The sequence below is a fragment of the Poecilia formosa genome, unplaced genomic scaffold (assembly GCF_000485575.1).
Source record: "Poecilia formosa unplaced genomic scaffold, Poecilia_formosa-5.1.2 Scaffold150, whole genome shotgun sequence".
In the NCBI taxonomy this organism is placed as follows: domain Eukaryota; kingdom Metazoa; phylum Chordata; class Actinopteri; order Cyprinodontiformes; family Poeciliidae; genus Poecilia; species Poecilia formosa.
Window position 1 is genome coordinate 1279279 of NW_006800089.1, and position 26005 is coordinate 1305283.

Genomic DNA, 26005 nt, shown 5'->3' on the forward strand with positions numbered 1-26005 from the left:
TTATTCAATGAAAATAAAACTATAGTGAAGTACAGTGCTGTTGTCATTAACGGCTAGGAAAGGGTTCTTATAATCTTGTCAGAGTAGCTCTTCACAACTTTGGTTGGAAGCATTAAAGACCTGAGAAATGTTTTTAAATATAAAAGGTGAAGTTGTCACATGTTTTCTCTGTTATGTTTGCAGAAATAGCATACCATAACTTTTGCACCTTTTATTGAAGAAAATGGCTTCTCATTGTAAAGCCTTAAAGTTACATATAATTAAATAAAAAAAAAAATAAAAAAAACCTTATCAAGCCCAAAGGGAAGCTAAATGTTTTTGTAACTTACAGTGTAATATCCAAAGTTCTTCAAAAAGGCTGTGGGCAGGAAAGATTTCCTGTGGCCGTCTGTACTTCAGTAAATCTGAATAAGCCTCTGAAGATGCAATGCTTTTTGTATAAAGAAGATACTTGACATTATCTATAATTGTCTTGATTTTATGTAAAATCCTTTCCACCATCATCTCCAGAGGTTCCACAGCAGTCCCTAGAACAGAAGCAGCCTTCTTTATTAGGTTGTTGAACCTTTTGTAAGCACCTGGTTTATAGCTAGGTCTTTGATTAAACTAGAAAACATACACAGTCACACCAGTCGCTCATAAAACTTGACTCGTGTACGTTTTACGGCTCCAGCCAAATTTTCTTTATTAGAAATTAGGGCAAACATGACTCCTTGGATTTGACTGATTGCCTAGCACCCCGGGCCTAGAAAGAACCAGTCAGAACTGAAGCAATGACACACAACAGTAAAACCTGTAAAAGAAAACTGAAGTTTGGGGCATTGAAGCTGCTTCTGACTTGATGATTTTGGCCCACATGACATAGATGCTTTTGAGTTATGGGAGGAAGTACCCAAACAATATGGGGATAAATATGCAAAATGTCTAGAGAAAGACAAAAGATCTACTTGATGAATGAAAACAATACTAATTCCTGTGCCATTGTGTACCCTCTGAAGAAATCCGGTAAATCTTTAAATGTGCAATGATGGGATTCCGATTACATTGCAGGAGTATTCATGGTCGATGTGCGTCGTTTTGTGGATTTTAACATATCCACAAAACTTCAGTGTATTTTGTCATGACTTGATTGTAAAAGCAGGGTTTACTATACATTTTACAATTTTTTTTTTTTAAGTGTGAATGCTTCCAATTTTTTAGTCATTTTTGCAGACATCACAGCAGTAGGTATTTGGGTCATCTGACCTTCTTCCACACATAGAAACTGAAATTTTGCAAAGTAGCTCAACAGTGAGACCAGATGGGGCGAATCAGTTGACAGGCATTTCTAGGTCTCATAACTATCGATTTGAATCAGATCTGGACTTTCACTGGGCCATTCTGATACATACATGTACTTCAATCTAACATCTTTTTCAGAACCACAAAGGTCCTACTTGCCCAAACTGTAGCAGTTTGTCTCTCCTCGGGTCCAGTTTCCCTTCCTGTCACAACTCGCCCACAAGAATAAATTACATCCATGAAAGGGTTGAAACATAACTTTATTTGTTTTGTACAGTATATCCTCTGAACAATGTTAAATTCCATACAGTTTCTTTACATTTCTAATATTGTTGCAGATTCCTGTATGTGCTGTTTTTTTTGTTTTTTTTATTTTCTCTTCCATGTTTATGTTTGTGTATCATGTTCAGCTGAAGTGTGGTTAGGTTCTTGTCACTCATTCATACCGTCGGTAAAGTCCAGTCGAGTCACAGTATACAACATGGTTAATTTGGAGCAAAAAAGAAAAGTACTGACCGGGAAAAAAAAAAAAGAGGAAAATAAATAGAGACAGAAATGAGAGGACCGGAGTAGAGGATGCACCAGGACTGGTTAGTGATGGCATACAAATATGATTTTACAAACGAGGAGTATTGTAAACATTTGTAGCATAGACGTCGAGCCGAGCCGCAGCGTTAGATTTTCATAAAGACACCAAAAGCGTCCAGGACGGAAGACAAGTTAAGATGTGATTTTTTTTTTTTTGTGAAGAGGTTTTTTTTTTTTTATTATTTTTTTAACTCCCTCCCCTATTAAGTAACAAGTTTCCTGATCGTGCAGCCTGACTGAAACAATCAATATCCTAAAAATGATAGAAACCACCACATCTAGACCAGGAAAAGAGAAGCAGAAAGGCTTTTGGATACTCACCTCCTCTTCGTCTTTTTTTTTTAACGCTTAATTCATCCTGTTACAAGTTCTACTGAGGCTTTTTTTCTCCACTTCTCAGAAGTGATCAGAATTGTAATTGAATCCCTGTCAATGTATCAGAACATACATAGTTTAAATTATAACACTTTAATGTAAATTGCTGCACGTTTTTTTTTTCCTGAATCTCCACAGTTTAATACTCAGGGGAAAAAAAACAACTAAACATCAAGAGTTTCCCTCTGACCTCAAGTCGCATGAGATCAGGTTTGTATCTCGTCTCAGATTTAAATGCAGTCTTCGGAATTAGATTCAACTGAGCTTAAATTTGGGAGGAAAAAAAAAGAAGAAAATAGTTTTTCCTCTCAGGGAGGGATTGAAAATGCTGCGATGAGGGTGACAAAACTTTGGTAAACTAACTGGCAGTGAGATTGGTGCCTGCATCAGTCTGCTATGATGGTGATTTCTAGTTATGCATTTGCATCTAGTGCAGCTATTTTCGACTTTTCGTACAATGAACGGGGACGTCTGCTTGAGCGAAATGCTAAAGGCTAAACACCAGTCTCAACAGAAACCGGTGGCACAATTCCAAACAGCCATGCAGCAGCAGAGCTACACGCAGCGAAAACCACAAGTCATAGAGAACGTCCCGTCAATGAAAAACATCAGTTTTATAGAGTCAAGTCAGTCCCTCGCCCAACCACCCGCTCCCAAAACCCAACCCAGATAATTAGACATCATTGTTAAAGAATGCCACCTTAATAAACAATGGCAAATAATGTAACTTGAAAGATAAGGAAAATAGAGCAGCAATGGTTTGCACAAAAAACATGTGCACATTCAAGTAAATAAAGATATAAAGAAATAATCTACGAGTCAAAGACAGAAACGCAGGATCCTCCAGTCTTTGTTGGTCGGATTGGCACTTTAGTGAGCAGGAGTGCATTTTGATTTTTAAGAAATATAAACTTTTTCTCTCTCTCTCTCTCCTTGATGCAATGATTTTTTTCTTTAATATATATATATTTATTTATATATATTGCAATTCTGGCATTATATTTGTAGGCCAAGCACAGAATTGGCCAGGAAACCAAAGACTCCAGGGTCTAAATGCTGCTCTACACTTCCGTCGGGTAGAGGTAAGATGTTGTTGCTTAATTCATGATTCGACTTCTCGCGTCGACCGGGAGCACTCGTATTCTGCGGATAAAACTCGGCACAGAGTCATCTGTCAGATTATGTTTAACACATCTTGCAGAATGGTGCTTAACGTGGTGAAAGGCAGATGAGAAACGCCAGTCAGAGGTTAACTTTTAATAATCATGCACACAAATGTCACATTAATCTTGGGGTTTTAATGCCTTTGAAGGATTGTTTGTCCAGGCTGGGATGATAATACAAACAAATTGGATTCATTTTAAGTTGGAATTTATTGTGGCTTTTCTGTCCAGGCAGGTTCATAATTATACATACCCCCTCCCACCAGTATATTTCTTCAAAAAGATCTCTGAACAAGATGAAAGTCAGATGACTCGTCTGGGCAGAGGTAGTCATTTTCAATGACGGATGCTAATGTTTACACTGGCTAACCAAGAAAGACGCCAGTGTTTCTTAGCTAACCAAGAATGTTCCATCTAGCTTGAAATCCATCTTCAATCTAGATTGAATTAGCTCACATGGATGAGCAAATTCACTGCCAGGAAAACAGAAAAATTGGATAAAAAAAAGACCTTCAAATATTCTGCCAGTTGTGCTAGAAGCTTGTTAATGGCGACAAAAGGCATGCAGCTTTCTGCAGCTTGCTAAAGGTTAAGTTAGCCAAGTGCAAAGGGGAGCTAAGGCAGGGAGGTGTATGTATACTTCCAGGTAGAACTGAGACTGCCTTGATTACACAAGAACTTACAGTCATTCCACAACTCAAAAGCATTAAAAAGCCCCAAATTAATACAACGCATCCACAGTGAATGGATGAAAACCTCCAATTGCAACTATAGATTATACAAAAATTGTTTACCACTTTGGGGTTCCAAGAAAAGTCAGAATAATCCTCAGAAGATTGTTTTATTTGGTTACTTTAAAGAAACCTGATTGTGTTCATCTTCCATACATTTGAGTGCTTCAGTAATCCACAGAACAGCAGCGGTTCCCTTTCCTCCCCTCCCGACTCTGATTAGGACATATTCTTGATAGAGTCAATAGACCTACTCCCTCACACAGCGCCTGTCAGTCAAAACTCACACGAGCACACTTCTACTTCATCTACAGCGCCTCGACACGGACCAGAGACCGGCCTGAACAGAAACAAAGCCAATCCCTGGTCAGCGTCAACTCAGCTAATCTCAACCATCAGAAGTCCTGTGGCTAGAAACAAAGACAAGTTTCCATAGCAATAAGCAACACTGCATTTGATCAGTTCATTCAACAAAATATTTACTACAGAATAAATGGGAGCTAAAGAAAGTTTGTGCTCAAAACTGAACATTTTACTACTACTTTTTTTTTCTTTCTTCTTAATGGAAGCTAGTTTTTGTTTCTAGTCACTCATCTGTGTTTCAGTTGGTGTTGTATGCAAGTGTGCATGAAGTTTACGCAAAGATATATATTAATGCAAATACATCAAAATCCAAATATACTTCTATTTAGATACTTGAACTTTTGTTGCAGTTAGGCTTGTCACTTATCTTCAGAGCTATCTCCCAACCCTCCAGCTGTTATTAGACCCACACAGAAGCAGCAGAATTGTCCTGGCTGGGCAGAGGAAGAGGCTATTTACATGAACAAAACACCCACACGTAAGCACAACTGTCCCATGCAAAAAGTCGTTAGCGGTTGTCATCTCCATTCCTCAAAGATATAGTGATATCGAACGCCAGAGGCTATTAATCAACTCTACCACTAAAGAAAACACCACCGTGGTCACTAAACTATCACTATTCACACCACCTAAAGTTATCGTGTTAGAGTCCAGCTTCTTCTTCGAGTCCCGCGTGTTGTTTTACAAGGTACCTTTCGCCCCTCTGTACCAACAGGTTGCGCTTGGCGATGAATCCTCTGTGGCTGCAGGCAGGGTGGTAAAATACCATGCAGAGACCCCCACCACAGGGCCCAAGCAGAAACCTGTTGACACTGCAGGGGGCCGGGAGGTGGGGTTCAGTTGAACCACTAAACTATGATATTTTCTCTACTGCAGAAGGTTTTTCCACCTTCTTTTTAAATACAGCCAGATAGAAAAAGAAGTCTGGTTTGCTGCCAGCACAGCAGGCTCTGCTGAACCTTGACCCCCCCTGAACTCTGCCTTGTTTAATAGATCACTTCATAATTCAAATGTTATTAACACAGCAAACAATGAATATAAGGATATTTAAATATCCCGCCCTCGAAAACAAAAACAAAAAAAAGAGGATTTTTTATGGTTAAAATAAAAAAACTCTTAACCTTCACCAAGATCCCAATCACAGTCCTTCCTAGTTTCAATGTATTCTGTTACCTCTCATCTATTCCCTCCCCACTACAACGTAAAAGTCGTCCCTTTGCTTGGGCGGCAGGTTTAGGCCAGCCCTAAGCCCAACACAATTAGGGTATTTCTTTAAAGAAAAGAAAACAAAAAAGACTTTCCATTTACAGAAAGAAAAATACCTATAAAGGAGAAGATAAATAAGGGTTAGAGGTAAATAATAAAAGCTAAAAAAAAAAGAAAGAAAAAAAGGTACGCCTATGTTGCATTGCACAAAATCAAACTGGTGTCACAAACTGGACGCCCCCTGTTTGTGGACTGCGTGGGGATGCATGGGTAATCCAGAAAACAGGAATGTCCCACTGGTGAAGAAATTTCGATAAAGATCCTAACTGGTTGCTGCTGGCGACCGGAGCTAAAAGCTACCAAACGGCAGGAAGAAGTCCTTGTGCACGTTTCGAACCGCTTCAGGTTTTCAGGTGATCAGTTCCCCCAACTTGGTTATTAGTTTGTAAGAAATGCTCCCAATGGCCAAGAAAAGAAAACAAAAAAACAAAGTCTGCCCTGTGCGCTAGTTGTCCAAATGGTGGGAAAGCATAGCCGGAGAGGGCGGTTTTAGGGCTTAAGAGGGCGACAGTTTAAGCTTTCCTCCAAAGGGCGGGTTTGTGTGTGTGTGTGTGTGAGTGTGTGTGTATGTGCTTGGAGAGATCAGGCGAGAGAGCACAGTGGCATGACTTGGGCATCATGGGGCCTTCCACAAAATGGGGTGGAGGGGGAGTTTACAGAAGGGACAGTGGGTGAGTGGTGTACTTAAGAAAACTTAGAGCTGGAAGCCCTCCATTGGAGCTTCTTGCTGAGGGAAGAGGAACTGCTGGTTGGCCTGGTCCACCTGAGGAGCTAGACTGCTGTCTTCATCCTCCACCCCGAAGTAACGCTCGATCAGGTCAAACGCCTTCTGGTAGATCTCCTGGTTGTCGTGGCTCTGGAGGAACTCAATCTTGTCTAGTCCTGTAAATAAATAAATATAAGGTAACTTTATTTATATAGTACATTTTCAGCAACTAGGCAATTCAAAGTGCCTAGTTGCTGACAAAAGTCTCAGGAACTGGGTCTTAAAATCCTCTGGATCTTTTTGTTCTAACTAATAGGTTTGATTCCTGTTCTGGGCTGAGTGTCTAAAGTAATAAGTGTAAACAGAGGCAAATAATAATAATGAAAAGCAGAAACTTTGCATATAGTATATTAGGTCATATAGGTCATTCTTAATTGGTTGAGATCTTAACTTAAAAACCAACAAAATAAATCATGAAATCTTACAGATAAATTGAGAAATTGTCTGCTTTTTAGTATTGGGCAATTTTAGAAAAGATCAGGCAGAGCAGGCAGAAATATCTGCCTGCTCTGCCTGATATAGAATCGTTATAGAATCTATAACGATATAGAATCGTTCACAGATTCATTCTAACAACAACAATTTTATAGCTAGTTCACAGGGAAACATTTTTAAGTCGATTTCTGTCCTGATTTTCTCCTTCTGACAATCTTAACTGCATTTCCTCAGGTCACATTGACACGTGGCAGGAGGAAATCACACCCTAATTTACAAGACTCTGAAATCCTCTCATTATAGTATAGTATAGAGATAAAATAAATGATTCAAATCTGAAGCATTTACTTAAACAGCAGGATCTATACATTCAGTCTACGGTTGTATCTACAGGTTAATGTCTTATTGAAAATTGTCTATAAAATCTAAGTGGAATATTTCTTAACTTTAGTCTGAAATCACCGTCTTAATGAAGCTAATTGCTCTTTCATAACATGCCAGCAGACATTACGATATTCAGAGTTTAAAAAAAGGTAGCTATCAGCAAATGTCAGGCTGCATAATAAACCTCCATTGTAAAGATTCTGTGTGTTCGTATGAGTGAGCGGCGTACCGTAGGCCTCTTCGATGAGGCTGCAGTAGGGATTGACGCCGGTGCCGTTGTTCTCCTGCTTGGCTTCCTGCTCGCCCAGCCTCAGGATGTTTTCCAGCCCGTTAAGCGCCACCTGAACAATCTTGGAGTCCATTACAGTGAGGAGATCACACAGGGGCTTGATGCAGCCCAGGTTCACCAGGTACCTGAATACAAACACAAATGGTTCATATGTTAACATAGAGCAAGAGACCGATCACAGGGGAAGCAGAAACGGACAAAGGCATCTCTATGTCAAACTAAAATGCACCTGATCTGCTCTGGTGTTCCTCCAGATGTAGCGTTGGTGATGGCCCAGGCTGCCTCTTTTCTGGTTCTGAACTCCGCTTTCTGCAAAATTTCAATTAGGACTGGAAAGATGTTGGCATCAATCACCGTCTGGAGAGAAACAGAGAATGAGATCATTGTTATGAGGCCTGGAGCAGGAGCTGCAGCGGCTCAGACCAAGCACACTTTTTACACCAATTGGTTTTTTCTTGAAGGGATTTGTCCACAATATGATTGAGTAATATGAGAATATCTGAGATTAATATATTAAATATTAATGGAGGCGTCATATTACTGCTGTAACAGTAACAGTGATTTCCTTCACAGTGAATAAAACACACTTGTCAATCACTGTGAGCTGGAGCATAATGTGCTTGGAATGAAACGCTGCATTACAATTTATCTGGATAATAAACCCTTTACATCATCATAACAATGATAATCTAGAAAGGTTTGCATGATTCAAAGAAGGAAAAATGAGGGAAAACACCAAGCAGCAAACTGCTTCCACTTCACATATTTGTACTAGTTTGCGTTGTGTCTAAATAAAGCACATTTTAATCCATTATGATTTTAATTCCAAAGTATGTGCAAAAGTAAAAGGACAAAAACACAAAATCTTATTTTAAACTACTACAAACATCATGATACACTTGACATAAGACAAAAATAACTTACAGGTAATTTAAGCAACATATGAGCTTGATTTAAGTACATTTCTTAACACTGATTAAAAAAACAGAAACATTAGATCCACTGGCAGATTATTTCACTAATAGCAAGACATTTTAACTAAAAGAGTAATAATCTGCCAAAGGATCTAGTACTTTTTCCATCAATATTAAGAAATTATTTACTTAAATCAAGCTTCTGCACATTTCTGAAAAGTCACTTGTAAATCAGTTTTGTCTTATTTTAAGAGTACCAAGATATTTTCAGTAGAAACTGCACAAACATACCTAGTAAGATTTTGTGTTTTTGCAGTTGATGTGCAGAAACACACAACTCCTACCTGTGAGTCTGAAAAACAGCTTTTTAAACAGTAATACTCGTTACATATACACACATCTCGTTCAATCTAACTTTTATTAATAGTTTTAAAAATGTTGGGGGGAAATGTTCCATCAAGACAGCAGCCTCACATTAACTCAATCTAAGGGACAACAGGGGTTTTCTCTCAGCTCGTTTGTGTCAGTGATGTGTAAAGGTCACCTGTATTTGCGCTCGGTTTCCAGCTGTGATGTTGGAGATGGTCCAACAGGCTTCCTTACGAATCGACTCCTTAGGACTGCTGAGGAGGTGCAGCAGGCAGGGCAAAGCTGAGCAGTTCAACACCACCTAAATGCAACAACCAACCAGACGAGGACATGTAGGTTATTGACCTCGTTAAGACGTCCTGGCTCTGATTGGTTGGTTTTGTATGTCTTCAGACAGCAACATTAGCTCAAGGAGGAGGTGGAGAGTCTTTCCACAGACAATCTCTCATATTACAGTCACAAAATAGTGACTTGTAAAAAGTAGATAAAAAATGTTTGTTTGTTTTTTTCATAAAAGTTACATATTAGAGCCTTAAAGTAAATGAATCATACAAGTAAAACTCCATATTAATGTATTTCTCTTCCTGTCAGGTCTGAGCTGATTTCTGAAACAAACCTGTGTCTGAATGTCGTCTCCAGTGACGATGTTTCCGACGGCCCTCAGAGCAGGAGAAGCCACCTTGTAGTCTGTGTGCCTGCAGAGAGGAGCGATAAGTAACAGCAATCATCAGGACCATGTTTTCAGAGCTGCGATTTAAGGGTGACAGAACAACGGGTACGGCGACAACACCAAACGCACATGAGCAGCTCCACCAGCCTCCTGCACACGCCTGAGTCGATGACAGCCTGGATCTTGTCGTTGGGGCCGTCGGAGAGGTAGGAAAGAGCCCAGCAGGCGTCTGCCAGCAAGTCTGGGTCACTGCTGAATAAGAGCCTGGACAGCACAGGCAGACAGGGAGACACCTGGACAGGACAAGTTTACGGTTGGGATTATCATTAGGGGCAAATCTAACAGGAGACTGAACTTTTCACTGACGCAGCAAAAGATTATTTTAAATCTCTTCTAAAGTTTCTGGACACTGAGATCAAGCCTGACGGAAAGGCAGCCAGACCGGCTTAAAGCGACAGTACTGGAGGACGACATGTGGCTACTTTTAAAAACAAGTAACCGTTTGCCAACTAATTGTCAATGTCAAATAGAAAACTACTCCAACCACAAATTTCAGGATTATTCAGGAAGATTTTAGAGCACTTTGGACATTTGAGGAACTTTTACAGCGTTGGGTTTGATGATCTTCATGTTCCACAAATAATCAAACAGCACAATGTTATATTTGGCTCCCAATTCTGGGTCATTTCATTGCTTCTTTGGCCAAAGGACTGAGATCAACTCCATTTCAGAAATCAGCAAGAAGCGTGTTTATGTGGAAGTGTCACCTTTTCAAAAGCAGGTGGAGGATTTTTGCCTCTGCAGAGATTAGACAGAGCCCATACTGCATTCCTAGTCATCGTCAGTCTAGTAGATTTGGTCAAAAGCCTGAGAGGAAAAAAAACAACACAAACTCAGACGATAACATCATGACAGAAATATGTCTCAGGCAGAAACTTGTTTGGGCTTGGTCACTGAGCAACAAAACTGTAAAAAAAAAAAAAAAAACGTAGGAGCTTACAACAGCAGCGGTGTTAGGATGTTGCAGTTCAGCACATAGTCCCTGCATACCGCGCTGTCCCCAGCGATGTTACCCAACGCCCACACAGCCTGGAGAGCACACACAAACATGAGGGCCGCTTTATCTCACCGGGCAGCAAAACAACATCCTGCCTTAGAGCTGAAGCTGAAAAACTTGTTACTTGTTCTTGGACGTCCTCGAAGTCTGAGTTGAGGAGTTCGATGAAGATGGGCACGGCTCCAGCCTCGATGACCGTCTTCGTCTGCTGGGACGTTCCCGATGCGATGTTGGTCAGGGCCCAGGCAGCTTCGAACTGCAGCCGCACCAAAATAAACAAAAAACAAAAAACTATCATGGCACAGCTCAAGCTCTACATTTAAAATCCTAACATTAGGAGTTTTAATGAGCAGACCTGTAGTGTGCAGTTGGTGCTCTTCTGCAGAAACTCCACAAATCGCTCCACGACGCCGGCTGTGTTTATGACCTCATCGATCGGTGGGTTGGGCTCTGGAAATAAATATTAAAGTAAAAAATCTTTATTAGAACAACCAATTAGTTGTTTTTTTATATATTATTTTCATGGTTTGAAACTGTGCTACATAAACATGTAACATGTTGTAACTGCAGTTCCAAAGCCATGACGCTACGCAGCAGCAGCTGGTGATCTCCATTTGGAAACAGAAGAAGCGTTTTCATTTCCACATCCTGCTAGTTCATCAGTTATTTGGAGATTTATGAGTAAAAATGCCTTAAAACATACTTTAATGGCTCAGCAGAAAAGAAATACTGTATTAAATCACGATGTAGTAAACTGAAACAGCAGCACACATCAGATCAGAGTACTGTGGCCATGATCGGCTGCATTTTTAATCAGAACATATGGAATACAATCCTTCAATATGTCTGATGGTCAACAAGGATTTTATACATTAATTTACTATATTTTCCACAATTTACATGTTTTTTTTCTCTTCAGTACATATTTTTTTTATAACCTGTGCAACTTATACTCTGGAAAATATGGTGCTGACATTTACCCGTTTTGACATTTACAATATTTGTAATGTAAACTTAAGTGTCCAGCTCCTTCAGACTAGTCAACATCAACTAGCAAAAACCTGGTGGAGCTGAACTTCTGTTGAGTTCATTACAGGAGCTACTGGTCAGTGAACGCTGGTAAAAATGTTAAAGGGTTAATAGAGGAGCCATGTTATGACTTCCTGAAGGCGGAGTTGGAGATTTTAAAGAGACAGAGGCCCAATTTCAAGGCATTAAATTACAATGTCAAATTTATTTTAAGTCATATTTAGCATATTCAATATTTTTATAACAACTGAATATAACAGTTACTTGACTGTAAGAGGGTAGGGGTCTGCTTTGGCCTTGGATCCTCTAGAACGGGCCACATCCTGGAGGTGAGGCTCACCTAATCTGGATTTTTATATGTATTGAGGCCAAGAAAGTTACATACATCAGGTAAGAGTCACTGTTTACAACTTATTACCAGAATCTGACTTCAATAATCCTGAACTGTCTGCTTTATTTGTGGTCCCATGCCAAGACGCAATACATTTCTGCTCGTACCACAAACACACAACGTTCTGTACAAACCTTTGGAAAGTAGTTTTCTGAACTTTTGTGTCGTGGCGAGCTGAAGCTCTGGGTCTTCTGAAAAAAGCATGTCCACCATGTCTCTGGTGATGACTCCCTCCTAAACGAGAACGAGCAAACACTCTGAGTGGCTGAGGCCCTCAGCACCAAAATCATTTCTAACATCAACACCAAATCGAACATTTTATCAAAAGCCTCAAATTATTTCCGCTGCTCAAGAATCATTAGGAAAATGAGCCACTCACTGTGGCTGGAGAGTTGAGGTATGAGTCCACCAGTGGACTCTCGAACATGACCTCCTCCTCGTTGAGAACGTCCACGTTTCTCCTCTTGAAAAGCTGCAAACAACCACAGAGTCAGAGAGTCATCCTGCTGGAGAAAGGTTTAAACCAAGAAACAAAAACAATAAAATCTGACGAGGGAGACACACCTGCTGTTCTCGTTTTTGTTTCCTGAGTTGGATGCCCTCCTCTTCCCTCCTGCGCCTCATCTCCTCTGGATTCAGTGCTTTGTTCTTGTAGCGGTTCATCCTGTAGTTGTCCTTTGCCGGACTGGCTGATGGTTCTGACGGCCCAGAGAGAGACAGACACGAGGTCAAGACGCCAGCTGGGAACTAGTATTGCATCGTTCATCATTTATTGTGATACGTTTATCATGACAAGACTTTTGGTCTATCCTTGTCACAATTAACTCCAATTAATGATGTTAAAAAAACCAGCCTTTGTTATCTGGTTTGATAGTTTTACCATTTTCTCCAGTATTTCCTCAAAAGCGTCAATAAATATAAATACATTTGGTTAGTTTAGTGATACAAATCACACCTCTTTATGTGACTGCTGTCCTAGAGAAGAGCATTACATATGGGCAACATTTGTGTTTTAACACACAGTTACAGTCATATAGTTGCCTAAAATAAATGTAAGAAATGGTTCTTACAATAATAATAACACTCACTTTTATTGCCATCACAATGATACTGCAAAATATTGTGATAAAAGTTCACTGCCAAACTACTAATGAAAATAGATATTTTTCCCTCGTCACTTTTTTCTTTTTTGTTTGACTACTATTCAGAACGTATCTAGACTCTACAGATATGCATCTCCTGTTTGTTTACTGAGCCCAATCTCAACATCTTTGGTTTATTTTACTATTATTCCTGCTGTCTGTAAAATGCCTATAATACTTGAAGGCAATACAGTTAAATTGTTTTTTTAAATGTGTAACGAAGTATGAGTAAACATGAGACAGATTAAGTTTGACTTCGTCTCTCCCGCTCAGGTTTCTAATATTAGAAAGAGACTGGTTGGAAAGTCTCTTGCAGAAATTAGCTTAGAAAGAAAAAAAGAAAAGAAAAAAAAAAAACAAGTTAAAAATACACATATGACCATAAGCTGCTCCTAGCAGAGAGGAATTTCATTTTTAATTTATTATATTTTTGAGAAACATGCCAAAAAAGTCTCAAAAAGACCCCTCTCCCCGGTGTCCTAAGGTTAAATATTCCAACAAGCTCTGAAAATTGAGGTCACATTTTGTCCAAGCAGCCTTGTAAAAGGTATGTAAAGTGGGAAGCAGATGGTGGAGCCGCAGGGATTGACAAACACCAGTAACAGCTGGTTGCTCTCATTTTTTTTTTTTTTTTCTGCGAAAAAGGTAGCTGGTTTATATTCTTTGTGACAACTGCTTGGCCTGTTTGGCCGTTTGGGCAAGGTGGAACAAAAATAGCCCGGCTGGGAGTTGTGCGTCTGCACTGGAAATTCCCCAAGACCCCCATTGGCAAACAGGGACCCCTCTGGGGTACGCAAAGCAGAAAACTGTTGCGCGTTTGTTGACTGGGCTTGCTCATGGCATCGTCTAGCTAAACCGAGAAGGAAATGACAACCAAGAAGCCAACAAAATCTCTGAAATAAATCAGACGACGTGCACATTGCAACAAAAAAGTTGACTCTCAGTTTGGGTGAAGCACTCTTATGCAGTGTTGTAAATTTCTGGATTCATATTTCCACAGTTTCAGCTCTATAAATCCTTTTTATACAAGTATACATATACATTTTAAATTAATATGAATGTCTTCTGTGAATTCATAGCTGATCTGGAAGGCTTTTAAATAGAGAATAAAAAAACATGAAGGGGAGGGAGGGGAAATTGGAAAGCTGGATAAATGGAAGGATGACAAAGTGACAAAAAGAAAAGAAAAATGTCTGGAAGTCTGGAAATACTAATATTTTCGTATACTTATACTTCTCAGATTGTGCGGGAATCCTGGCTGTTGTATGATTTGGCATTTTAGTGATGATATCATCAAATATTTCTGGGATTACAGAGAGAGCGCAGCAGCTTCATTTCTGTTAGATTACACATCACGATAGTGTCTTCAGATTACATTTAAACACCGACTAACTGAACCAGGCAGTTTTATCATCCTTATTTAAGTATTTACCAGAAATTGTGCCCTGAGGTAAAAACACAAGCCATCACAAGCCGACGTTAGCTCTACCCTCCGACTTCTAGCCTTACAAAATACAACACAAAAATATGCCAGCAGCGTATTTTTGTGGATTTAAATGAGATTATCGGTCTGAAGCCGACTGAAAACCTTCCAGAAAACACACGGTCTTATTATAACCCGACCCCCAATGTTGTATAACTGTGCGGGGTCTCTGGAATGAGGCTGAATGACAGAGCTAAGGCACCTAAGCTAGCACACATGCCAACACGAATTTATACCTTATTGTCCAAACTGCTGTACTTTGCCAATATATCTAAGAACGACGAGACACTTGGCGACTCCTGCTTAGTTAGCGCGATGCATTTACGGGTTAAATAGCTTGTTTAGGTTGTAGATAACAGACTAAACAAATACATGTAAATAACTTGATAACGTGGTTCTCGAAGCTTGCTTGTACATAAAAATGGGAAGGTAGGACACAGAAAATGTAGCTACAAAATTGACTATAAGAAGGAAATATCTTCACGAAAATGGTAAGACCTTTGGTTAAAAACTACGTGGGTCATTGTAATGGTAAAGCGCGATGCTAACGTTGTTAGCACCTAGCCAAGTTTTCTCAAGTTAGCTTCTCAAGTTAGCACTCGCTTTTTGACGTTGTTTAAATTAAACGTTTACAACTTGACTAATACATCTTAACAAGTTTAAAAGTGTCACCAAACCGAATCGATAAATGGTCGTTCACTTAACCCCAGGTTAAAACGCCATAAACAATTTCCAACTGCGTGCATACGCTACATTATTAGCTACAACAGCTAACGTGTTAGCTAAGTAGCTACACTAAAGTCACAGACTTATTTTCTAATTATTCCCTTCGACTACACAGAAAACACTTCAGTCACCTGAATACTTTTAGATACAAAGACGACTTACCCATTATGGTGTTTATGTTTTAAGTATAGTAAGCCGTGAAGATGTATACCAAGTTCAAATCCTTTTCCCCACTGCTAGCTTTCCAGAATTTGCTCCAGTAAGCAATATGTCCGCCGGAGACGGAAACATTAAAATATAGAGCGACTTCCTGCCACCAGAGGTCGCCCCAGTACCACAAACATTTGTTTGACTCCATAGTACGGTAACTGTAAATGTAACCACCAAGTGACAAATTTAAATGACAATTTTTTTAGTGAAATATGAGCTTTAGTTATCAGAAACACAATACATTGCCATTACATTGTTGTTATAAGGTAAATATATATAGCATATATATTTATAATGTTACATTTTATAATGTGTTTATGTGTTACAAATACATTTGCAGTACAGCTCATTTTAACAATGCACTAAAATAAAATAAATGACCAAAAATAAGGTAATTAAAATCAAAACATAAACAACATTGCTGATGCAGATGATTTTTGTTAGGACGTAGACTAATTAATGGACACAGAGACAGATACTTTCACAAAGAGACCTGGAATAAAGTCAGGAAATAGAAGTACTTTCTGAAACAATAATTTCTTTTCCATATCTATCTAGATCTGTATAATTCAGATCTGTAAAATTCATAGACTTTTCCAAACTTTTCTGAACTGCACAGGAACCCTGATGTTCAAATCTTAAAGCATCTGTGTACCACAAAATCTTTTGTAATCTCCGGTGTCTCTCTTGTCAACATCTGGTGTTGTCAGAACGAGGAAACAACTCTTTGAGGTACAGTTGTTCAGCAAAAACGTGCATTGGAAAAAGTAAGGGTTATCATTAGGTATAGTTGTTGAAATCATCCACCATGCAGAAATTTCATTTAGCAGGATGAACTGTCATAACAATGGTATTCTCTAAGGCATTTCATAGCATTCTGGTGACACCAAAACACATTGAAGTCTCTAATTAGTCAGAAATAGCTTTAGACAAGCAGAAATCAACAAGCTGTTTGCTAATTGTGTCCAAAGTCTTGATGCAGTTTACAAATAACCACATTAGATATGTGGGGCCATACACTCTTCAATGTTTCTTTGTTGATGCAAACCCTGACATTTAAAAAAAATTATTAATTGTTTTCTTGTCTTTTTCTTTTGCCACTTCAAAGCACTTAGATGTTAGAGAATAAGCAGTAGCTGAGGGGTTCAATTCTGGTCAAGGATCCTATTATATCAGTGTTGGGAAAACGACAGACACATCCAGACCAAAATGGGCTCAGTCAGTGATGCTTACAGGCTTTTTGGCAGCACTTGCACAATCAGCAGACAGACTAAAGACGTATAATGTCCAACTACTCTAGCAGTGCCAACATCCTGCTATAGGTCACCTTTCGCATTTTAGCCTGACAAATTAACAGATTTAGCTGTCAGTTCCTCTGGGCTTCGTTTTTCCAAGGCTGACAATAAGAAATGTTGCCTACTTAAGTGACATCTCTTTTTGTGAAAACCGGCTTAGTTTTCAATAATGCTGACCGAGACTAGAAAGCGGGCCCACATCACATCTATTTAAACTCCACGCACCGGATATCTGTGAACTGTTGTTGAGGAAGAAAGCAGGTTCTGTGTGAGCAATTCAAGAACAAAAGAGAAAGATGTTAAGGAATGCTGAAATGTTGGAAAAGCTGGTATAACAATGTCGCCATTCTCAGTAACATGATATCTGTATCGATGTGGGCTGAAAGGACACTCAGAGAGGAATAAGCTAATACACTAAAAGAAACATGCAAAGCTAAATTACAGTTTGTAAATGCTTTCAGGAACAAACACATTGATTTTTATTTGATCTTATGCAAGTGCAGTTGAAGTGTTTACCATTACATGTGGAGGGAAAACGGGGGTAGCTTGAATGAAAAGTACAAGGGTGGCAACATACTGTTGGGGGGTGTTTATGAAGCTGCAGGGACTGGTGCACTTAACAAAAAAGATGGCACAGCCCTGATTTCAGTCAAATGGTAGAGCTGAAAAAATCCTGCCAGCTTGGCATCGTACAAACCTGATTCTGTAGGTTTAGAAAGCTAGTCATCATTTTCTGTCCATCTGATAACTATGCACTACTTTGTGTTGGTCTTCAACATAAAAGTCTATTGAAATGCACTGACATTGGTGGTTGTAATGTGAAAAAAAAACAGTACAAAGAGGGTGAATATTTTTGCATCACATTTGATCAACAAAGTAGTCCAAAACCATGACACTGCAATATACATTTCTCTTTATAATGCACAAGTTCCATGAGGCGTTATAATAATCAATCAGTCAAACTATAACTGCTATAAATGTTGCAACATTCTTAGAAAAATCAGGGTTCCTCACACCCTCGGTCCTGCTTCAGATGCCTCCCTTTCTGCTGTATCTCTATTTCCTTTTGATTTCAAGGTGCACTGTGAACAGCCACGGGTCCCCAGTGTTTGTTTTGTGTTTTTATTTTCCTTCTCAAATTGAAAGTGACAGAGTAATACAGGTGAGGTGCATCTATGGTCGATTTGCTGGGAGCAGGAGGTGGCAAATTACCGCACCACATTGTGATGCAGCAATGTCCTGTGACACGGGTCCCCAAGGAAGCCGGATGCGAGCCCGGAGAAAACTTTAGGGGGCAATGTTGCACAAATGAAAGAGAGAACGACTTGTGTCGGGCCGGATCTCTGCGCCGCTCCAAAGGGTGTGTGAGGTCAGATCAACTGTAGCATAAACTGAGATAGTTTCTTTGCAGCCATGTGCAAACATTGTAAAGGATCCGTGCTCCCCGACTGTAGCCGGATTGTGCTTTGCTCAGCAGAGCACCAAGGCTGGAGCGTATCCCCCCCACCCAACCCCCACGTCTTCAAGCAGGTGCGGTGGTGCAGAGATGAATCAAAAGCCGGATAGCAGCTTTTTCTGTCAGTATTAAATAACTGATACACACCGGACCAATTTGTCCTCCGGAGTCAGCATTCAAATGCTTCTCAGATCCAGACCGTGGAGTCGTAGCCGCGGCTTATCACCTCTGATTTCACCGGCCCTTTACCTTTCTTTTCTCTTTTTTCAATTCTAGGCCTGCTGAAGCACATCACACAACAGCCGACACTCTGCACGGAGATGCAAGGGCTCCCCCATTAGTCAATGCCACAGAGGAAAGGGTGCCTTTGTAATGAGATCACAGTAACAAAGCAAGGTGTATAACTGAAGGGTTTTGAACTGAAGCTCAGAGGGAAACGGTTCCTTTGGCTGCCAGTTCCCGCTTATCGTCGTTCCCTAATGTACAGTAGATTTAATGAACAATACAATCAATACCTTCTGTTTCCTCGCAAATTTAAAATACTGTAAATTAAACAATAGTGATAATTTGAAAAAAGAAAAAAAAAAAACTTCAGCAAGACCTCTCCTGCCAAACTCATTAGTAGACATTATTAGCTGTTCAAGCTGAGCCAGCTATTTTGATAGAATGCATTTTCATTCACTTCAAGCTGGTCCATATCGCTGCAACAGCACAAAGAGTTTAACAATGAAGTGTCAGTCAACGAAGGTTTAGTTACATACAAATGTGTATGTGTCTGGAAAGAAAATCTCAAGATGCGACAAATGTATTCAGTCCACAGTGGGGGGAGGGTTTTAAACCTCGTGTTCAATGAGGCTTTGGGATATGGGGGGAGAGGGAAGTGGGGGGGATAATGTGTGACGTTGGTCTCCAAATAGATCAAAAACACTCACGTTCTTTTATCCACCCAACCAGAAATAGGTTGCAAATCAGGTCGCAGGGATGGTAGGTGCAGGAATTAAACCCAGATAGCTCAGCTAGAGACACTATGCAGATTATTGGTTACTCTATTTTTATGGTGTAAAGCACCTTGAACTGGCTTATTGTTGAAATGTGCTATACAAACAAACTTGACTCCAAAGTAAGAGCTGTGTCTGCGCTGTACGACTGGTACAAAGTGAAGATTGTTTCCAGCCTCAGCTGAACTCTGCCACGGATGACTCTTGCCACATATCCTGTTTGTGGTGTTCATGGACAGAAGGCTGAGATGTAGTCATGGAAATAGATTGTCTGCTATTAGCTTTTTGCAAATTATTGGGTTCCATTGACCTTTCCAAAGAAATTAGACTACTCTCTTCAGCCACTCTTTGCCCCAAGTGAGGATTAGCTACCTTGACTTCCTGTTCGCTAGTCATGGTAAGATGGATAGATGAGTTAGGGTCTTGTCTCCAATTTAGAGTAACCAATTTACCCATAATGCATGTCTTTTGATAACTGAGGAAAAAAATAATAAAACCAAGCATCCACAGGAGGGACAGGTCTGGACAGGTCAGTCACACAAGAAAAGATAGCCTTGCATTTAATCTGACACGCACATGTTTGCATACTTGTTGAGGCAGCAGCTCCACCAATGAGCAGCTCATATTTTAATCCCTACAGACAAATAAAAAAATGACTGCACACTCACCGACTACGAATATTTGGCACAAAAAGAAAAGAAGCTAATCACATCAAGGACTCCAAATTCAATTACGAGGCAACCAAAGCAGTTTACTTTTGATTGTGCTTATCTTGTAGCGCAAACATAGCTGATGTGACTGCTGCTTAATTCAATTACACCAAATATGATAATAAGGCCAGTCTGCTGAAATGTGAGAGAGAGGCTTTGGCCACCTCTGGGACAGCGAGAGAGAGAGAGAGGGAGAGAGAGAGAGAGAGAGAGAGAGAGAGAGAGAGAGAACATCTGCAAGGCTCTGTGCCGAACGCTGTGTGCGAGCGCAATAAAGAGTGAGAGAGATAACGCCGTGGGGAGGATAACGTGTGGAGACAGCAGTGTGTCAGTGCATGTGGGGTGTGAATGGAAAAGAGGAGATATGTCTTCATAATATAGTGTTGAAAATCAATTCAGCCTCGTCCATCCTATACTTTTTTTAAATCTGGCGACTGGGGGAAGGGTGAGCGGGGGTCTTCTACCTTTCCTGTCTTTCGCTCACTTTCTGACATCTAGCAGGTGGCGGGGCTGATAAAGTAAGATGCTGAGTAGGTGATTTTTGGACTATTCCTGCGGATCATTCCTTTTGTGCAAAGGGGAGATTTGTGGGGAACCACTTGAATTCTAATGCATTATTTCCACCCAGCAGGATAAAAGACTCAGAAAGATAAATGTGTGCCTAACATAAGACAGGCGGATTCTGTAGGATATCTTTGCACATCTAAGCCTAACCCGTTGTCTCCTGGTACAATAATCTATTTCTCTTAAACTTCAATCTACTTTCATCATTGCATGTGCTTTTCTTTTTTTTTTTTTAAACTCCCTGGAATCTTTTAGCAACGTTTCACACTGTGAAATACGATAGGAGACATACTATGCTTAGAATAAGTTAGAAAGACCTTAATGCCATGGTCCTCAAAGGTAAATATGAAGCAATTTAACTATCATGTAGAGCTTCTTACCTTCTTATATGGTTCCAAACTTGTGATTTGATAGGAAGTCATCCTCACAACTAGTATGCTGCTATGTGGAGCATACTGTTCATTAAGTTTTCTACATTTTAAAGCCCATGACTCTGGACTTTGCTTGATTTTGATCAAAAAGTCAGGACTGCAGATTGTTTTCGATTTTCCCTTCATCCATGTCTAAATAGGGTTAGAACCTCCAACTAATGTGGCTCTCATGTTTTAGTGTCACAAGCTATGCTTCCGTCCTGCTGTCATGGGAATTTTGAATTGTCGCAAAAATGAAAAAAATAAAATAAAATAAAAATAAAAATAAAATAAAAAATTAGGCATGGTTATATCTACAGGTATAGAGTGATGCATGGTTGAAATAAACAGGAGGATGGAGGTTGCAGGCTAGCATGGAGAGACGTTATGTGTGTCATTCTCCCTTTTAGCACATCAAAGGGACAGTATGAAGTTCAATCATTGTTTTTGAGCTTTATATCATTTTATAATGTTATTCCCTCATCAAAACATACCTGGAGAAATCCTTTATTCTCCCGTGGCAACAATTCAGCTGTGCAAAACATCTGGGTGGACTTAGCTCCGCCTTCGAGGACATAGCTCCTCCTCAGAGCTTTCGCCTCACAGAGGAGACCTCCCCCACTCAGATCCTTCAGACTAGCCAGCAGTAATTAGCAAACACCTGGTGGAACTGCTCATCTGCTGAGCTCATCAGAGGAGATAGTATAGAGGAGCAATATTCTGATGATTTCCTGAAGGTGGAACCTCAGAAGGAGCAGGACTTTTTGAAGACATAGAGACCCAATTTCAAGGTGTTACAAAGTCAAGTTTCTTTTGAGTCATGTAGCATTTGAAGAAAACATAGTTACTTGATTGTGCTATAAAATGGCAGCATCTGGCTGAAAAACACATAACACTGCCCCTTTACCTCTGTTTAGGAAAAGTCAAAAAGCCATCTCAAGGGAGTGTAAAAGCTTTTTTGCCAAACCGAGGAACTTCTTCTGAATTTAGCTTTTTCATCAACGCTTTCTAATGTGATACTTTAGAAATACTGATGGAAACACGGCTATGTCACAGTTTCAACTCTTCGTCTTCATCAAGGATTGGAATGAAGAAGACGTGTGAGCCTCAAAAGTTACACACCAGGCACTTTGGGGAGGAGCCTGTGGCTGCACCTGCTGCTCATTAACAAGAGTAAAGATGGCACAAGGCTTAAAAGTCTTTATTTATCTTCTTTTGCTTTTATTCTTCTTATTTCAGATTCACACATATATTATTAATATAAATTGTAACTTATGTAAGAGCTGGCCCTTGTCACCTTAGCCTGAAACTCGTACAAATGTTTGTCCATGTGTATTTTTTTTTTTGCCCCTTCGACTCAGACAGCAGAGCCTTATCAGCCTTGCATCAGGAGAAACCAACAGTGCTGATGAATTAAAGAGATCAATAAGGTACAATTATTGCACACACAGTGTAATTGATGAGCATGTGAGCTGGGAGAACTTCCTCCCATCCTGACAAGCCAATTCTAAGCCAATCGAAGCGGCTCAATACGGTCTATTAACTCAAAGTGCCTTTATTTACCTGTGGTGCAGCTCGGCGTTGCTTTTGGAGGATATCTCTTTATTTCTAGGTGATCTAACACACCCACACACTGCACCGGCAGCAGCAGCCAAGAACTTTCAAAGGCCATGACAATCATTATGTCTGCTTATTTTTTTACTTTTTCACTTAATACAGCACTTTCAGTGGATTCTGTATGAAACCGGAAGCTAAGAATAACTCTTGAAATTTCTGTCACTGTCAACATAGAGCTTAAATTAGCCATTTACTGCAACCTGATGAGGGATTCTCTATTTGAACTCGATTGATCTGTATTTTAAGAGTCACAACTGTACAACGGCGATCAATGTAGGTTATAACAAAGGGAGTAAATTTCAGCCGAAAACTATTCTAGGAAAAATAAGGACATTTCTGAGCTTCAAAAGTTGAAAATTTGTGGGGGAAAAAAACAAAACAAAAAACTCAGAAATGTTCGAAAAACATAAAAAAACAAAACATGGAAATTACTCAGTTCCAAAAGCAGATGATTTTACATTTTTTAAAAAATTTTCTGAGTTTCCAAACTGGACTTTTTTTTTTTACTTTTGATACTCAGTTTTCCTACTAAATTTCTGGGATTAATCTCAACATTTCTGAATTTATTGGCTGAAATTTACTCTTTTTTCCCCATCTACATTAAATCTAATACCGTTCAGTTGGGGCTCTTCTAGAACACACATCAAACAAGTTCAATTAGGGACTCAGAAATTTCCAAGTTTTTCTAGAAAATTTCTGACATTGATCTCAAAATTTCTGTTTCTTGGCAGAAATTTACTCCTCCTTTTTACTTCTATCAAAGGCCCGAATACTGTGTCCAACTGTATTAGTCCAACTGTGGTCGGATGTGTGAGGAAAGTAGTGACCATAAAGGTGATCTGTATAGCTGTGGGTGTGCCGGAGCGCCAAACTACCACACAAAAGGGCTTTTACAGCCTCCACCCCTATGGCAGCAATAAATTCAGCCCGTGATTGCAGGGTGCCGAGGTAAGGAGGGCCCGCCTGCGAACTCTGCGGCCACACACCATCAAGATGTCCCAGCACACGTCTCCTTAAATAACACCGGCGCGCGACCCTGACAGCCGTCTGATCATGTCTTTGTGCCACCGTCACCTTCCCACGGTAAATCTATCCAATTAACTCCGCCTGCCGCAACCGACGAGCCTCTCCCCAAGTCCGGTCACTCGTATCCGCGGCCGCACTAATGGCTTCTGACAGGACGCAAATTTTAGAGGGTGAAATTAAAAGTCTTCTCCGTGGTTATCAAACTTTTTTTTTTTTGACGTTCTGTATTGACTGCGGCGGAACGCAATTTTGGCTAAAGACGAACAAATGACTTTTGAGTTAGCTTCAAAAACAAGGGAATGCTCTTTGACAGCCCGTCACTTAACTGGATGTATTCCTGCGCGCCGCCATCATGCCTCACTGCCTCTGCTTGTTTTTTCGATCCGTGTATTATTGATGTTACAGGCAGATTGAGTGGAAAATGGGAAAAACACAGAGGAGTGATGATAAGTGGATTAGAAAATTGCCTCCCTGCCCTTTAGCGAGCCTTAAAAGAACCTTCCTGGTTCTTTACTTTTGACTCCGACCACAACAAGCCGAAACCCCCCTCCCCAGCTGACCTTTCGCGTGTAGCGTCTGAGTAATTGAATGAGAACCTGGATAAAGTTAATTGGCTGTTTTCTTATACTCTGAGAGCCGCTGATAATTAATCAGAGAGAACAAAAGCCACTACATCACCACCTAATTATGGGCAAGCTCTTGGCAGGCTCAACACCCAGCATCCTCACTGCCGTCATTTTATCTCCGAGAGAGTCAGAGTGCGCGTGCGGCTTCTTGCTCGGACACATCATGCAAGAGTTTATTACCTGCTGTTCTGCCTCATTACATTCTTAACAATGTGGTATGATTACAGGAAGCCAAACACTCCTCTAGCACATTCCACATATTTGGAAGCTTTTCTCAAAAACATAATTTACCTAATAGTATTAATAGAGCATCGAGGAAACGAGCGGCGCAGCCTTTACTTGGATTGAAAGCTTAATGGTTAGAATTTTCTGATAAGAACGACAAGAGAGTTAAAGGGCAATACTTATCTCTCTCCCAAATGCAGGATTTAGAACAACTATGTGAAGAATTTAAGCCGTAGTCCCATGGGTGCCTCATTAGGTTGAAGAGCCCTGCAAATGCTATCACACTCCATGAGCTTTCTCCACATTTTCTTTCTTTGTGCGAGTCGAAACGGTAGTGCATTTTACTGGGATTTCAATAAAAACATTAGAGTAGTGCATAATTTTGAAGTGAAATGAGGTAATATTTTTGTAGCGGTTCTTTTTGATGAAAGTTGGCAAATAGACTTCTCAATATAGCTGTTCTGTGGAGACCTAAGAGGTCTGAGAACGTTAAAGGACAACCAGGGAACTCAGAAGACAAATTAGGGATGCAGTTTTTGGAGGAGCTCAGGTGAAAGAATCAGCCTATTGAACAATCATTAGGTTTGGAATCCACAGCAAGAAGAAAAGCTAGAAGAAAAACCATTTGCAGTTTGTCACAATGTAGAAAACATCATATGAGATCAAAATGTACGTCTTTGACCAACAGGTAAAATTCTGAGTGGCAACAAGTAACACTGCACATCATGCTGTACATAACAGACCCAAAACACAGAGCTCAATCCAGAAGAGATGAAATGAGATTTTATTTACAGACAAACAAATGTGTAAGGTTAACAGCAACTTTCTCTCTCGGGAAATGCAGTTGCTCACTCTGGAAAAGTGAGCAACTGGTTAGTCAACTTGGATCTCTGGCGAAAGCAGGACGTAGTGGCTTTCCCTGAAAGTCCTCTTTGAAGACTCGCACCTCAACAGATTTGAATCCTTTTAGGGATTTGGATGGTTGAAAACTTTCTCTAACTTGGTAAACAGAAAACTGAAACATTTGTTTGCAACCAAGACAGATTGTTTCCTCAGGTGATGGAATCTCTTGGTCTTCTTGATTCATACCTTTTCAGTTTGTCGTTCTATGTCACAAAAAGGGGAAAACAAAGAGAAATTTCTAAGTTTCAAGTAGGAATCGTTCTCTCTAAACCCAGTTTGAGCTTTAAATATTAATTGCTACTTGACTTGCTTAGTCCAGGAGCGGCATTTATTGTCCTTGGCACTAATTAACTATTTGATGCAAGATTCTGCGCTAAGATGGTTTCCACTGTGCATATTAATTCATATTGGGATGTATTTGGTGATTGAACCATTAAAATAGGCAGTTCTAAGAATCTTTAGAGGGAAACTTGAGTATTTTGAAGATTTCAGCAACTTCCCATATACCGAGGGTCAGCTCACTGTTCACCATTATTAGTCACA

General features: G+C 40.0%; 1 protein-coding gene across 1 annotated transcript; it reads right to left on the minus strand.

The window, feature by feature from the left end:
* Window positions 1-1522: 1522 nt before the first annotated feature.
* On the minus strand, window positions 1523-15711 carry kpna6 (karyopherin alpha 6 (importin alpha 7)). Its single transcript, XM_007563755.2, has 14 exons — window positions 15585-15711; window positions 12636-12769; window positions 12451-12543; window positions 12206-12305; window positions 11007-11101; window positions 10776-10907; window positions 10595-10683; window positions 10362-10461; window positions 9724-9887; window positions 9541-9619; window positions 9100-9225; window positions 7871-7998; window positions 7582-7766; window positions 1523-6649 (listed from the first exon to the last, which is right to left on the minus strand). Exons 1-14 carry the CDS (start codon window positions 15586-15588, stop codon window positions 6462-6464), a joined length of 1617 nt encoding a protein of 538 aa, XP_007563817.1. The 5' UTR covers window positions 15589-15711; the 3' UTR covers window positions 1523-6461.
* Between the last annotated feature and the right edge of the window lie 10294 nt (window positions 15712-26005).

What these genes read in the sequence shown, in the direction of transcription:
- kpna6 (XM_007563755.2), bottom strand. An exon ending in ACCTCAACTCTCCAGCCACA is followed by an intron (nt 12,306 to 12,450) that starts GTGAGTGGCTCA and finishes GTTCTCGTTTAG; the next exon opens with GAGGGAGTCATCACCAGAGA. An exon ending in ATCCTAACACCGCTGCTGTT is followed by an intron (nt 10,462 to 10,594) that starts GTAAGCTCCTAC and finishes TTTTCCTCTCAG; the next exon opens with GCTTTTGACCAAATCTACTA.